At 37.4% G+C, this 13,309-nt stretch overlaps 2 protein-coding genes across 2 annotated transcripts in view; both read right to left on the reverse strand.

Moving 5' to 3' along the window:
• Positions 1-6,916: 6,916 nt before the first annotated feature.
• On the reverse strand, positions 6,917-9,209 carry LOC101306835 (magnesium-protoporphyrin IX monomethyl ester [oxidative] cyclase, chloroplastic-like). The gene is made up of 5 exons (XM_004303287.1): positions 8,708-9,209; positions 8,568-8,632; positions 8,146-8,473; positions 7,735-7,833; positions 6,917-7,381 (listed from the first exon to the last, which is right to left on the reverse strand). Exons 1-5 carry the CDS (start codon positions 9,155-9,157, stop codon positions 7,118-7,120), a joined length of 1,206 nt encoding a protein of 401 aa, XP_004303335.1. The 5' UTR covers positions 9,158-9,209; the 3' UTR covers positions 6,917-7,117.
• A 562-nt stretch (positions 9,210-9,771) lies between these two features.
• Positions 9,772-13,309, reverse strand: part of LOC101307133 (protein sym-1-like) — a 7,282-nt gene continuing 3,744 nt past the window's right edge. The window contains exons 6-8 of the mRNA XM_004303288.1: positions 13,144-13,230; positions 10,444-10,524; positions 9,772-10,293 (exon numbers count right to left, since the gene is read on the reverse strand). Of these exons, the coding sequence (XP_004303336.1) occupies positions 10,444-10,524; positions 13,144-13,230 (168 nt within the window). The 3' untranslated portion in view covers positions 9,772-10,293. The remainder of the gene's footprint in view (positions 10,294-10,443; positions 10,525-13,143; positions 13,231-13,309) is intronic.

Below are 13,309 nucleotides of genomic sequence, written 5' to 3' on the forward strand. Positions count from 1 at the left end.
TAGTGTAGCACCGCATTAAGGCGTGACGTGAGCGTTGGACGCGAGCGTAGTAGCCCTATATAGACCCATGAATTTATATAGGGAGTATGGACGTGTGTAAATACATACATATATTATAGAGCCTGAGAGGCTCGACATTTATAAAATAAAAGTTTTATCGCTTGCAGCATGCATTCGATTTTTCTTGGAAATTGATTTGGGGAAACATAAATATTTTATTCGTTAATTTGTTTTTGTCCACTCACTCTAACGTGTTTCAAATGTTTTCCCCTGGGCTCTTCGTTTTAAAAATGCCCAGTTTGCAGGATTGTATAGTTGAGGTCGGGCGTACATGGGGATGAGGCATAGTCATCATATAGCTTCCGCTTGTTGATTTATTATGTTTTCTTTCTTCCTGTTAGAGTTGTTCTGAACCTATAAATGGTTGGATATGAGATTTGTTTAGATTAGTAAATAATTTGGGTGGTGTTGTGATTTGGGGAGCACGGAGGCTCCAGGAGTTTAAGGTTGGATTTAAATTTTCAGAAGTGTTTGCAGGTATTATTAGGAAGGGTTGTCTATTTTGAAGGGAAGTTATGCCGATTTTTCGGTAAAATTTTCTTTGAAGTTGGTCCTCGCACGACTTACTCTGGGTTTCAAGGTGAAATTTGGGGTGGGTCGTGTCGGTCAGTCAATTACTCCACCGGTGCAATTACTCTTAATCACACATTTTACCATTTTGAGGACTAATGTTGCAACTAAATTTTATTACAGCTTTAGGACTCATGTTACAACTTTGTGAACTAATATCTACTTTAATGACTCATTTCATAACTTTAGGATAAAGCTGATGCATATCATGCATCAACACACCATAACATTAGCACTATGTATATGATTTCCAGGGTATCCTATTGCGAATTCTAATTGTGATCATGACTGCGCAATGGGAAATCTCCAAGAAGTTCAATTTTCTGTTCAAAAAGAAAATAAAATTGATGGAAACAAAACCAAAATGTTTAAAAGATTATATTGAAAAGGGGAACAATGCATATGGAGAAGCATAGTGAGCCGAAAGCCTTAAGAGCTGCAGTGTTCCAATGAGAAGGTTATTTGAGGTACAAGAATTGAGATTTGATCCTATATACCTATTCTGATGTTGGAAGTTAAACGCGGCACTACGTAAAATGTTATTGGATAATTTTAATGTCAACAAAAGTACGATCAAGGCGTAATTACCTGTCAACTACGGAGAAGAACTTTGAACGTTCAGGAGCTATAACTGGGTTCGTTTTGCAAAACAACCCGGCCATGTAGAGGGCTGCCTTGCCTTCCCACAACTTTTGTATCTTAGTGATACCAGGGAAAGAATGTTTATAATTCCAAGGAGTATCTGTATGGTGATGGCATGAGAAATTTAGGTACAGGCGTGACATGAAATTTGTGGATTTTTTTTAACGATAGATAAAAAAACAATTATAACTAAAAGCCACGAGACACACCCGTTCCCAGCTAACCCAAATGATGAAATTTGTGGTTTTGCTGATGTTGATGACTTAAAATTCTGAACCATTTGTAAAGCTTTCCCTGTCCAGGTGGATGATATAATCCACCATTACTTTTTAATACTTCCTATTTTCCTTTGGCAATCGCATCATTTCCGCCACTGAGGAATATATGTATCTGGAAATTCAAACAATGTAATTTTCAATTAATGAAATTTAAATTTATTGAATTGTAATTCCTATGATTTTGAAATTTCTATGAAAATTGAAATTACTTCATTCAAACACAACTTTAGTATAATAATAATAGAAAATTTCAAGAAGTCCTCTTTTTAACATTTTTTCCTTATTAAGTCTATCATAACAGTTTTTCCCATATAAGTCCACTTTATGGTTCAAACCCAACAATTTATGTGGATACTATCCCTAAAATACCCTCAGCTCTATAGTTTCCAGATCCATCAGTCTTCTCTCTCTCTCTCTCTCTCTCTCTCTGAGAAGACGACGAAGACGAGCTCCGGCATCATCCACGCGTGGCGACGACGACGAAGATGCTTCGGCCGGAGACTACCTCGACGGAGTCTAATCTCTCTCGATCAAAGCCTCGCCTGAAGACGACGAAGATGCTCTTCAAATCGTCCCATGTAAATCTCGTTTTCCATTTCGTTAAAATTTGAACTTGAATATGCAAATTCGTTTACATAATCCTTGATTTGATTGCTGCGTTTTCACGCAGGGGCTCTTTGGATGATGGCGATGAGTCATTGATGGTGAGATCGGAGTAGGAAGGATGAAGATAATTGCCGAGATCAGAGGTTTTGTTTTCGGCGATTCCAAATCTTACTTCACTTCCTCGGTTGCTTGTTAGTGAGGGGATTCAAGCTCGCAGCTCTTCATCGTGATGTAAAGCTCAAAGTGAACCTTCTCTCTTTGATTCTCTTCATTTTTTTATCTTCTTTTATTTGGCTAAGATGTGAAACTGTGAGAATTCGTGAAGTGGATAATGGTGAGAATTGGTCTATTGATATATAGTGATTTTGGAGTTTTGCTTGGTTTTGATTCTTTGTTCAAAATGCTTTCTTGTTCTCAAGTCTAGGATACTGGATTTAGAGAGCTCGTTTAGGGAGATCAATTAGGAATTCGAGGTCTCCTCCCACAGAATGTAGTTGTGTGTTTTTGTGTTCAGTATATAAATGCTAGTAGTTTTTCAAAATTATTATAGTATCTTTCTGCTAGTAAGATAATATATTTGTGTCTGAGGTAGTATCTATGAATTTTTATTGTGTTTTGTTCTCAATATGTAAGTGCATTAGCTTTCTATAGTAGTACGAATGGAATCAAGATCTATGGCCATGTCTGAGCGTCATTCTATGTACACAATATTTGGATCAAACTTTTAGAAATTTATAGATTTTTTCTACTACTCAATTTGTTTGCGTTGAATAAGTGATGTTGCATTGATAAGCCGCGATTGTATTCTTCAGCTTGATCTTCAGTTTCTGAAATGAACATGCTTGTGGTTATTCTATTCATATATGTATAGCTGTATTTTTTTTAGTTCCAACGATAATAGCCTTTTGATATCGTAATAGTAGCTTTCTATGTCTCTCGTAGTATCTTTATCAGTATCTTATTTTTTCAAATCAGTAGCTCTCTATAACTATTTTAGTGGTTTTCCATTACAGTATAGTAGCTTTAGTTCCTATGTTAGTATCTTTTCAAGCTGATGTCAGTAACTTTTGTTTCAAATCAGTACCTTGCTGTAACTAACTATTGTAGTGGATTTACCATTTCACTTGGTCTATAGAATCTTTTCGACGTAGTCATATATAATATCCTTCTATCTTTATTTTAGTATATTTTCAACATGAAATCAGTAGCTTTCTTATTGTATGATAGTATATTTTCAACACAGTTATAATATCTTTTAATGTCTATGTTAATATCTTTTTGACAGTGTAGTAGTATCTTTTCAAAATGATTTCAGTAGCTTACTCATTGTGTGGTAGTATCTTTTCAACGTGATGTCAATAGCTTCTATTTTCATTCCAAATACTAATATTTGGTTGTTTATTTGCTCTTGCAGAATTCTTCCCTTTACATTTGTAGTGATATATTTTGAAAATCATGTGAATTAGAACATTGAAGCCTCCATAAAGATCATTCGGCCAACCAAGATCATCGTGCTCAAGGTGGAAAAATTATGCCTTTGAGTTTTGAGCATCACCATTAAAAACCGATAGTAGCTTTATACAACTATTGTAGTAGACTTCCGCAACTACAACAATAGCTTTATGTAACTATGGAAGTAGCTTTATATATAATTATCATTGTACAAGGCTTCAAACTTTTTTTACTATTGAATTTGTTAGTAGTGGATTTTTATTATGCATGGTAGTAGTTTTTTCTTAATGGCAGTAGTATCTTTTGTTGTTGGATGTAGTATCTTTTGTTGTTGGAGGTAGTATATTTTCCTGTTGGCGGTAGTATCTTTCTTGGTTGTGGTAGTAGCTTTTCTTAATGGCAGTAGTATCTTTTGTTGTTGGATGTAGTATTTTTTGTTAGTGGTAATAGCTTTTGTTGCTAACGATAGTAGCTTTTGTTGCTAACGGTAGTATCTTTCGTTGTTGGTGGTAGTAGCTTTGGTTGTTGATAGTAGTAATTTTTGTTGCTGGCGGTAGTAGTTTTCGTTGATAACGGTAGTATCTTTCGTTGTCAGTGATAGTAGCTTTCTTTATTGACGGTAGTGTAGCTCTCTTTGCTAGCTGTAGTTTCTTTTGTTGTCAGTGGTAGTAGCTCTCTTTGTTAGTGGTAGTAACTTTTGTTGTGTCGGTAGTTTCTTTTGTTGTCAGTGATAGTAGCTTTTGTGGTCGGTAGTAGTAGTTTTTGTGGTCGGCAGAATCCTCACTGATGGTCGACCGGAAAAGTTCGCTGGAGGTCGGCCGGAAAAGTTCGCCGGAGGTCGGCCGGAGACCTTGCCGGAGGTTGGCCGAAGACTTTTTGTGGTTGTTGACTTTTTACATTTGTGGCAGTTTTGTAAATATAAGAGAGAAAATCTAATTTTTTTGGTTGAATGGCAATATGTAATTTTGTTGAACTTTAATACCAAATATAAGACACTATTTAAACTTGGGTGGACTTATATGAGTAAAAATGTTTGGGTGAACTTATATAAGAAAAATGTCTTAAAGTGGACTTCTATATAATTGGCCCTAATAATAATAATAATAATAATAATAATGGCCAATTACATAGAAGTCCACTTTGAGACATTTTATCCTATAAAGGTCCATTCAAACATTTTTATCCACATAAGTCCACCCAAGCCTAAATAAAAGTATTGAAGTTCAACTAAATTACAGATTGCCATCCAACCAAAAATTAGATTTTCTCTCTTATATTTACAAAAATGCCACTAATGTAAATAGTCAACAATCACTCTCCTCCCCGGAAAAGTCTCCTGCAGACCTCCGACGAGGTCTCCGACGGACTTCGGCTGACCTCCGGCGATGTCTCCGACCGACTTCCAGCGAGGTTTCCGACGGTTACAAAAGCTACTATCGCCAGCAACAAAAACTACTATCCCTAGCTAGAAAAGCTACTACCACCGACTACAAAAGCTACTACCGCCAGCAACAAAAGCTATTATCCCTAGCTAGAAAAGTTACTACCATCGACTACAAAAGCTACTACCGCCAGCAATAAAAGCTACTATCCCTAGCTACAAAAGCTACTACAGGCAACAACAAAAGCTACTACCACCGACTATAAAAAGCTATTATCGCCATCAACAAAAACTACTATCCCTAGCTAGAAAAGCTACTACCACCGACTACAAAAGCTACTACCGCCAGCAACAAAAGCTATTATCCCTAGCTAGAAAAGTTACTACCACTGACTACAAAAGCTATTACCGTCAGCAACAAAAGCTACTACCGCTAGCTACAAAAGTTACTACAGCCAACAACAAAAGCTACTACCACCACTGACTACAAAAAGTTACTACCGCCATCAACAAAAGCTACTACTCTTATATACAAAAGCTACCGCCAAAACAAAAGCTACTACCGACATAAACAAAAGCTACTACCCCTATATACAAAAACTACTACAGCCAGACAAAAGCTATTGCCCCATCAATATAAGCTACTACCGTTACCAATAAAAACTACTATTGTAACTAACAAAAACTACTACCGGCATTGACAAAAATTACTACAAGATATTTCCATAAAAACAAACAAACAATTATTAGAAGATTAAAGCTTAAGCATAAACACTTTCCAGAAACTCGAAAAAGTAATCGAACAAGAACACAACATTCGAATTGTAGACATTCGAATTGCAGAATAACAACTCTCTACAAATCCAATTCCATAATCAAATAGAAGAAACCAGAGATCCATCCCTAATTCCCAAAATTTCTTTCAAGTCATCGACCAGATCTGGTGCTTCTTGATCGGAATCCATCGACGTGATCGCGTACTTCTCAATTGGAGTTCGATCTGTTTCGGCCGAGTCATCATCTTCCTCAACGAGAGCCTCCGGCAACGTCGAGCATCATGTAGTCGAGGACTAGGGGTCTTCATCAAGGCGGCGGCAGACGAAACCAACGCCTTCGTTAGAGATCTCACCTCCGTCAAGACTTTGACGTCGGCGGCATTTTCAAAGCGGCGGTGTCTTTCGACGAAGAGAGAGAGAGAAGGACTTCCTTCTTTTTGGGGCTGGAAGGCTGTTCTAGCTAGACGAACGCGACTGTAGCTTCCTATCAAAACCAAAGCCATACACAGGAAGCAAAACCTCAATCAGTTACTAATTCCGATGCCGGCAAAGCTAGGAGAACCAAAATCCAGAGGGAAAAGGACTTACTCGGAGCGATTTGACGACGGAGTCCTTGTTAGGGCGGGTTTGACAGCGGAGCTGGTTGCCGATTTGGTGACGAGTTGTCTGTGTGTGATTGTGGACGAGAGAGAGAGAGAGAGAGAGAGAGAGAGAGAGAGAGAGAGAGAGAGAGAGAGAGAGAGAGTGTGTGTGTGTGTGAGATTATGGACGAGGGAGTTGATTGTGGATGAGAGAGTAAGGAGGGTATTTTAGGTATACTACAATACTGGAGTTGGTGGATTTAGACTTATAAGTGGACTTATATGGGTAAAAAATTTAAGGTGGACTTATGTAGAAGAAAATGTCTCAAGGTAGACTTATATGAAATTTTCTATAATAGTAATATGTCATCTGAACTAGTTTTTAGTTTTAACAAATATATTAGTTTTTTTTTTTTAATACGATTACAATCGTACATAAGTGCATCCCGTATGAGTTCTGGAGCCGAGTAAAGCCACTCAAGATTGACAGTTAACTCAAAACTATGACTAGCAAATCTGTGCTACCATATTAGTCTGTCGATGTGCGAACTGTAGAGCATACCCTGGATTGCTATTCAAAAGTCCTTGAATTTCCTTGTTTTTTTTTTTCAAAAGGTTTAACAAATATATAGTTGAACTTATGAAACAGTGTACTGAAACAACGCATTGTATCATAGATTGTTACATCGGGTTTTGCAAGGCATAGTAACTATGCTCTAACAGAAACACTTGGCTGAACATGATACGGGATGACAATGAAGTTGTACGAAATTAGTACACCACTTGGGGTTCAAACTCTGCAAAATCGACCGATCCGGACTCGATGGGTGGCATCAAGTATGCAGCCAGAAGTTCAGAGGCCAATGCAGCAACAATTGGTATCCTGTTCAGATTTTTCACCAGGGGAATGTCGTCGCTCTCCCCAACAGCAATGAGCTTCTGGTTAATCTCCACCATGCGGTCAAGTTTCCTTTTAAATTCTGGGTTCTCAACATCAAGCACGGCTGGGAAAATTCTGGCTGTTGTGCGATTCGTCTACAGATATAGACAACAGACTCGGTCAATCAATATGATAATGGGCAGCCTTATGGTCTTCCGTAAATAAGACCAAACGCTAACATTCTTCCAACATATGATTTCATGTCCAACAAATGATGTATCATTGTATCCCTCAACAAGCACAACTACTCAATCTGCTTTCATTGCATTAGCATCCAAGAGGCAGGATTAAGACAATTGACCATTCTCAAGAATGAATAGAAAGATAGATAATAGAAACAGATATAGTAAGCGGTATCTAGTCCATGGATACTACAACTACAAATTTATTCTATTGATGTCTGATGCATGACAGTGAGGAACAAAAGGGTACACAATTGCAGGCTCACCTCAATGATGACATGCATATCAAATTCTTTTGTATTGAGCCCAATGCCTTCGTAGAAAGCTGTCCGTTGGCAATCATTTAGGTACATTGTCACATATACCTGGAACAAAGAGTTGAGGAGTCAAGGAATAGAGAAATAAATGACAGCTTTGTAACCCTTTGTAATTTGAAATCGAACAATTCTAGTTATATGGGTTGGCAAAGGGAGAAACCATGCATGTAATTTCCAATAAAGAACTCTGTTTTGCAACATATTAATATTTCTAATAAGGAATTAAGGATCAACCAAAGATGTGTGATCATCTAAAAAAAAAAAAACCAAAGATGTGTGATCTGTATTTCAAAATAATCAACAACAAAAGAAAATGCTGTGACATTAGAAGAAGTAAGGAAATAATGACCAAGGAAATACCGATAAGCAGAAGAATCGACACCACAACTTTGCCTTCCAGTCATTTAGGAACTGGGGTTGTGCCTTCATGAGTGCGGAAAAGAAGTCACCGTGTCTGTTCTCGTCCTGGCACCAATTCTCAAAATACTTGAAAATGGGATAGCACTGGTACTCGGGATTTGCCTTGAGATGCCTGTATATGGTAATGTACCTCCAGTATCCAATTTTCTCAGACAAATAAGTAGCATAGAAGATGAATTTTGGTTTGAAAAAGGTGTATTTTCGGGCCTTGGTGAGAAACCCCAAGTCCAATGCCAAATTGAAATCAGATAGGCCTTTGTTCAAGAAACTGCAATAAGAGAGAAAGAGAGAGCGGTATGTCAATGAAAACAATATAGCTTTGAGCAGTAGAATATCAGATGTGAGTTGATAATTAGACATACCCAGCATGCCTGGCTTCATCCCTGGACATGAGAGAGAAAATCTCAGCAACAACTGGATTGGTTTTCTGCAAAACATTAAAGATATAAACATTAAAGATGTTTTATGGAAAACTTTGAATGAGGAAAACCAAGCAAGCAACCTTGAGCCTTCTTCCAAGCTCTTTGTAAAGAAGGAAGCCAGAGAACTCAGCGGTGCAAGACCTCTCCAAGAACTCGACAAAGATCTGTCTGAGGGGTCCCTGGAGGTTATCAGCAGCTTCCTTGAACTCCTTGTTCCTCACAAAATGGGTCTGGTTGTAGTCGGTCTTGAATTCCTGAAGCAGAGCCTCAAACTCGGCCTGGTTCAAATTGTTGTTGATTTCGGTGTTGAAAAGGGTCTCCATCTCGTCAAAGTCGGTGGTGTAGAACCGTGGCGCCAACAGCGTCTCCTTGATGGCTTTCTTAGGAGCGCCCTTGCCCTTTTTGGTGGTGGAGGAGGACGACGACATTCTGATCATGGTGCTCCACTTGCCACTGCTGCTGCTTCTGGTATTCCCAAACTTGGGAGTTGTAACATTGCCGAAATTGGTCATGGGTTTCACAAGCGCCATTGCTGCCGAACACCCTCTCACTCACTCACTCACTCTTGATGATGCAAGAGCCAAAACAGAGGGCTGTTCCGGCTCTTTAAAGACTGCAGGATAAGATATCACTGGCCTTTACAATTGGTTCCCACCCGATATAATCTCATCCAATGAAATCTACCACCGTTAGTCTCTGCTTGACACGTGGCATCTCCTTACTACCCTCCTGCCTGCCTGCCTGTCCCCAATTCTCTCCCGAGCTATGTTGTTGTACTTGCATCTAAAATCTACATCTTCATATAAACAGTGTCGAATTGACAGATAAACAGGAAACAAAAGTCATGTTCACCTAGTCAGTTAATTCTCCCGACCATTGAATTTAATAGTGATTGATCATGAATCTCTTAATCAGTAACTGATCAAGTAAACACTATTGCATGAAACAAAAAAACAAGAAAGCCACAAAGTTTGCATTTTTTGCTACAAAAACTTGTTGATCAAGCCTTCGTTTATCATCATGTTCATTAGTTTGAAAGTTGCAAGCGAATCAAACTGATTTTTAAATCGATCCCAATTAAATTCACTTCAGCCTCCCTTCACTCTTTTTCGTCCATGATGTATATGTTACTTAAGTAGATATTGCAAGATGGCAAATGTAGTAGTGGCATAATACTGAACATCTGTTTTTTTTTTTTCCTGCTTTTACGACTATAGCAATGTGAGCAATGAGCATACATCCCCACAGTTTATCGTATCAGCATTTTTACAACCGCGGATCCCCTAGAGCAACCAGCTCCTAAGAGATCAAAGTTAATCGCAAAACTAACAGGAGGAAACTCAAGACTGCCAACAGATAGGCCTGTCGAGTTTGTGACCCAGATTGGCAAGAGTATTAGCAACATAATTTGCTTCACGAAGATTATAGTAGCAGCATTCAGAGACCGAAAACAAAGACATGTTTTAGGTTCACGAATGGGAAACCTCATTCTCTTCAAAGATATACCTATTTCTCACATTCAAATTCTGCTACAATACTGCATGAGGTGGTCCTCCCATTTCAGCTTAGCATTTTTGTTGGAGTACTGAACTTGCCAATGTTTACGAAGAAACTTCAATAGGGTGTGGATCAATTCAAAAAACTTGTTTCGTTTTAAGGTAAATCTCTGCGGACAGCAAAAAGTATACATGGCATTTAGTGTCCAACTGACGTAGCAAAAAAAGCAGAAATACGAGTCTTGTCAGAATTAGAAGAGTATTTCTTCACCACTGAAAATCCATAAAAACCAATAATCATACAATAGTCTCTGAATTACCTATTTTTGAAGAATCTCTTTGTGAGCTTTAAACGAGAGGATAACATTCCATACCAAAGCAATAACATTAGCAGCAAGAACCTGAAATTAATGACATGTATTAATATTGGGAATAAACTAAAATAGAGAGTTATGGAATACTTGTTATAAATGTACTAGAAAATGAAATAATAACAAAAAAAAGTGACCTTAGATAAAGAAAACATAACAGAACATGTGTATTGAATGTCTAACATATATCCCAAATCCTTGTGCAGAAACAACCTGATACTCTCAGACAATGACACAATCAATGATTAACATTTTTATTTGCTTTAAGACTGAAAGTATCATTACAAGAATATACAAATCATCACTTAGATGGTATTTTGGTTCACACACTTAAAATTTCAAATCAACACACTAGATAATATGCGGCCCTTAAGGGAATGCACCTTACATTTCAATATTAAAATGCACTGTCCTCAATTTTGTCATTAGCATTGGATTGGGCGATGGTGAAAAACAAAACCCTAGCACTCATCTTTCTCATTAGCATCTTATCCTTCCTTTTAGCCATCTTACACTTGCATTGTACTAGTTTGTTGCACTTTACAAACTTATTTACAATTTAATTTTTAGAATTACAAAATTAAATAAAAATAAACATCACTCATATGTGTCCAGTAAGACCAGCTTAGGAGGAGTAAGTGAGAGCCTCACATAGACCTACGTCACTATAGTGCGTGCTTATCCTAGGGTTGGTCCCAAGTATCCCTCTCACTCTTGTATGCTTTTAATTTTTATAGCGTCTATAACCTAGCGTTCGCCCACCACTGATCCCTTTGGTACAATTCTTAATGTTCAAAGTACTTCCCTTACTTGACACAGCTCTAAGAACTGCAAGTTTATGATCCATGTTTGAAAATGGTACTTCAGTACCATCAGATTTCCAATTTCGCATGATTCCTACATTTTAATATAAACATAATCACCACAAGCAGTTGAAACCCCATCTCTTAATATCCAAAATCAACCGAGAAAATATAAGCTCTATGATCGAAATTCATATCATGGATTAAGTACGAAAAGTTAGCCCTAATATGTTCAAAGTCCAAATATCCAATAGACAAAGGTATGAGATGAAAATGGGATTTCTACAACTGAATTAAGAGAGGTCTTCAGAATACAAACGGAATTGAAGTTCAAGATCACTGAACCTTATTTTTATAGTTGACAAAAAAAAAAGGGAAAAAAATAACACTCACAAACACACAATGCAAAGGTCTTTGATAATTTTGAAGGAAAATATCACAATAATCAAACAGCAAATTTCAACAGTGATCATTTATACGAAGACGCAGTCAAATAGTCTTTTTCCAAAACTATCAATATGTCAGTGTTCTAGCTCAGAACACACAATTATGACAGCTCTTGAAACCTAAATCAAGTTTTCACATATTTCATTTTTGTTATCGAAATACTAAATTCACATGTTCTAAAACATTAAGCCTTATTATATATCTGAACAACAGGATTATAAAAATGGTTGCAGACCTACAGTACGAGAACACATGAATTAGGTATATCGATAAGAACTCCCTACAGAGTGTAAAATCTGAACTCTTATATATGCTGTTCAGATTCATTGAACACCCCAATGGATGATTCAAGTCTTGCACCATAATATCTTTGCACTGTCCACCCTATGTGAAACTATTCTTCCGCCACTGAGAGGGTAAGCATCCATGGCTGGATTTGAAAGCCCAAAACATATGAAATGAGCTACAGACAGAACAAAGGAAGAAAGGGATATGATGGAGAGAAAAGGGTTATCGCTTGCAGTGAAAAAGTCTATTTTTTTCCTAAGCAAAGAAGGCAGGGTTATTGGTTCAGTGTCTGTAGTCTTCCAGTGAAAGTGAAACGTCCCATTTATGTTGACATTTAATGCCCTTCAGTTGAATAATATAAGCAACAAACTGACCAAGAAACGAATATATAGATCTAACCACTAAAAGCTAGATATAGTCTTCTGAGGAGTGAGGACTTCACGGAGATTTTAAAATCAACAACCGGATGACTGGTCCAAGTTTTAGTTGAAATATTATTTATTTGGATGATTTAAACTTTCTTATGGAGTCTTCAACTTAAACTCATCAGAGCCTCACCAATAAAAATATAACTATCACTATGTACATGTAATAACATCCACATATACAGTTCCAGAATGTCAAATGACTTGTGTACTATTCTCTTTGGTCTGAAATAAATGAAACATTGCAGTCTTTGGGGACAGACATGACTTGACTGATAAATGAAGTTATCCCTGACTAGAATCTCTCTCCTTTCTTACCGTAATTCATCAGTTCTGGCTCCTCTCTAAACCTAATTCTTCTCCTATAATTCATTGATACCAAATGACAGAAAAAAGATGCTTTAAATGATTTTTGAGTTCAGTGATACCAATTGACAGGACATTTAATGACTTGTGTGAAGAATATTAATCAAGCTTCTACACCTCTTGACATATTCAAAACTCCCCATGAATATATAGTTTATTTGTTTTGACAATCTCCAACACCTCACTGCAATGAGACTCTTAGACCTGGCCCCATACAGCAGGGGGCAGTGACAAAATCTTCACATGCAACTTCACAACATCCAAATCATATTCTGTCTGTAAGCACTAATAAATGCATAATTTCATTATATAATCCTAACCTGGAATTGCTGCGGTACAAACCGAAAGTTAAGAAATTGGAAAGGTACCCACAGTTGCCAATTAGCAAGCACAGAAGAAAACCACTCCTACAACAAAAAAAATTAAAAAGAGATAGAGAGAGAGAGAGAGAGAGAGAGAGAGAGAGAGAGAGAGAGAGAGAGTACG

Source organism: Fragaria vesca, linkage group LG6, assembly GCF_000184155.1.
Source record: "Fragaria vesca subsp. vesca linkage group LG6, FraVesHawaii_1.0, whole genome shotgun sequence".
In the NCBI taxonomy this organism is placed as follows: Eukaryota; Viridiplantae; Streptophyta; class Magnoliopsida; order Rosales; family Rosaceae; genus Fragaria; species Fragaria vesca.

Bases quoted from the DNA above. Each gene is read 5' to 3' on its own strand.
- LOC101306835 (XM_004303287.1), bottom strand. From the start codon at position 9,157: ATGGCGCTTGTGAAACCCATGACCAATTTCGGCAATGTTACAACTCCC. The intron at 8,633-8,707 runs GTTGCTTGCTTG...AATGTTTTGCAG, and splicing joins AGCTTGGAAGAAGGCTCAAG to AAAACCAATCCAGTTGTTGC. The intron at 7,382-7,734 runs GTGAGCCTGCAA...CTATATCTGTAG, and splicing joins ATATGCATGTCATCATTGAG to ACGAATCGCACAACAGCCAG.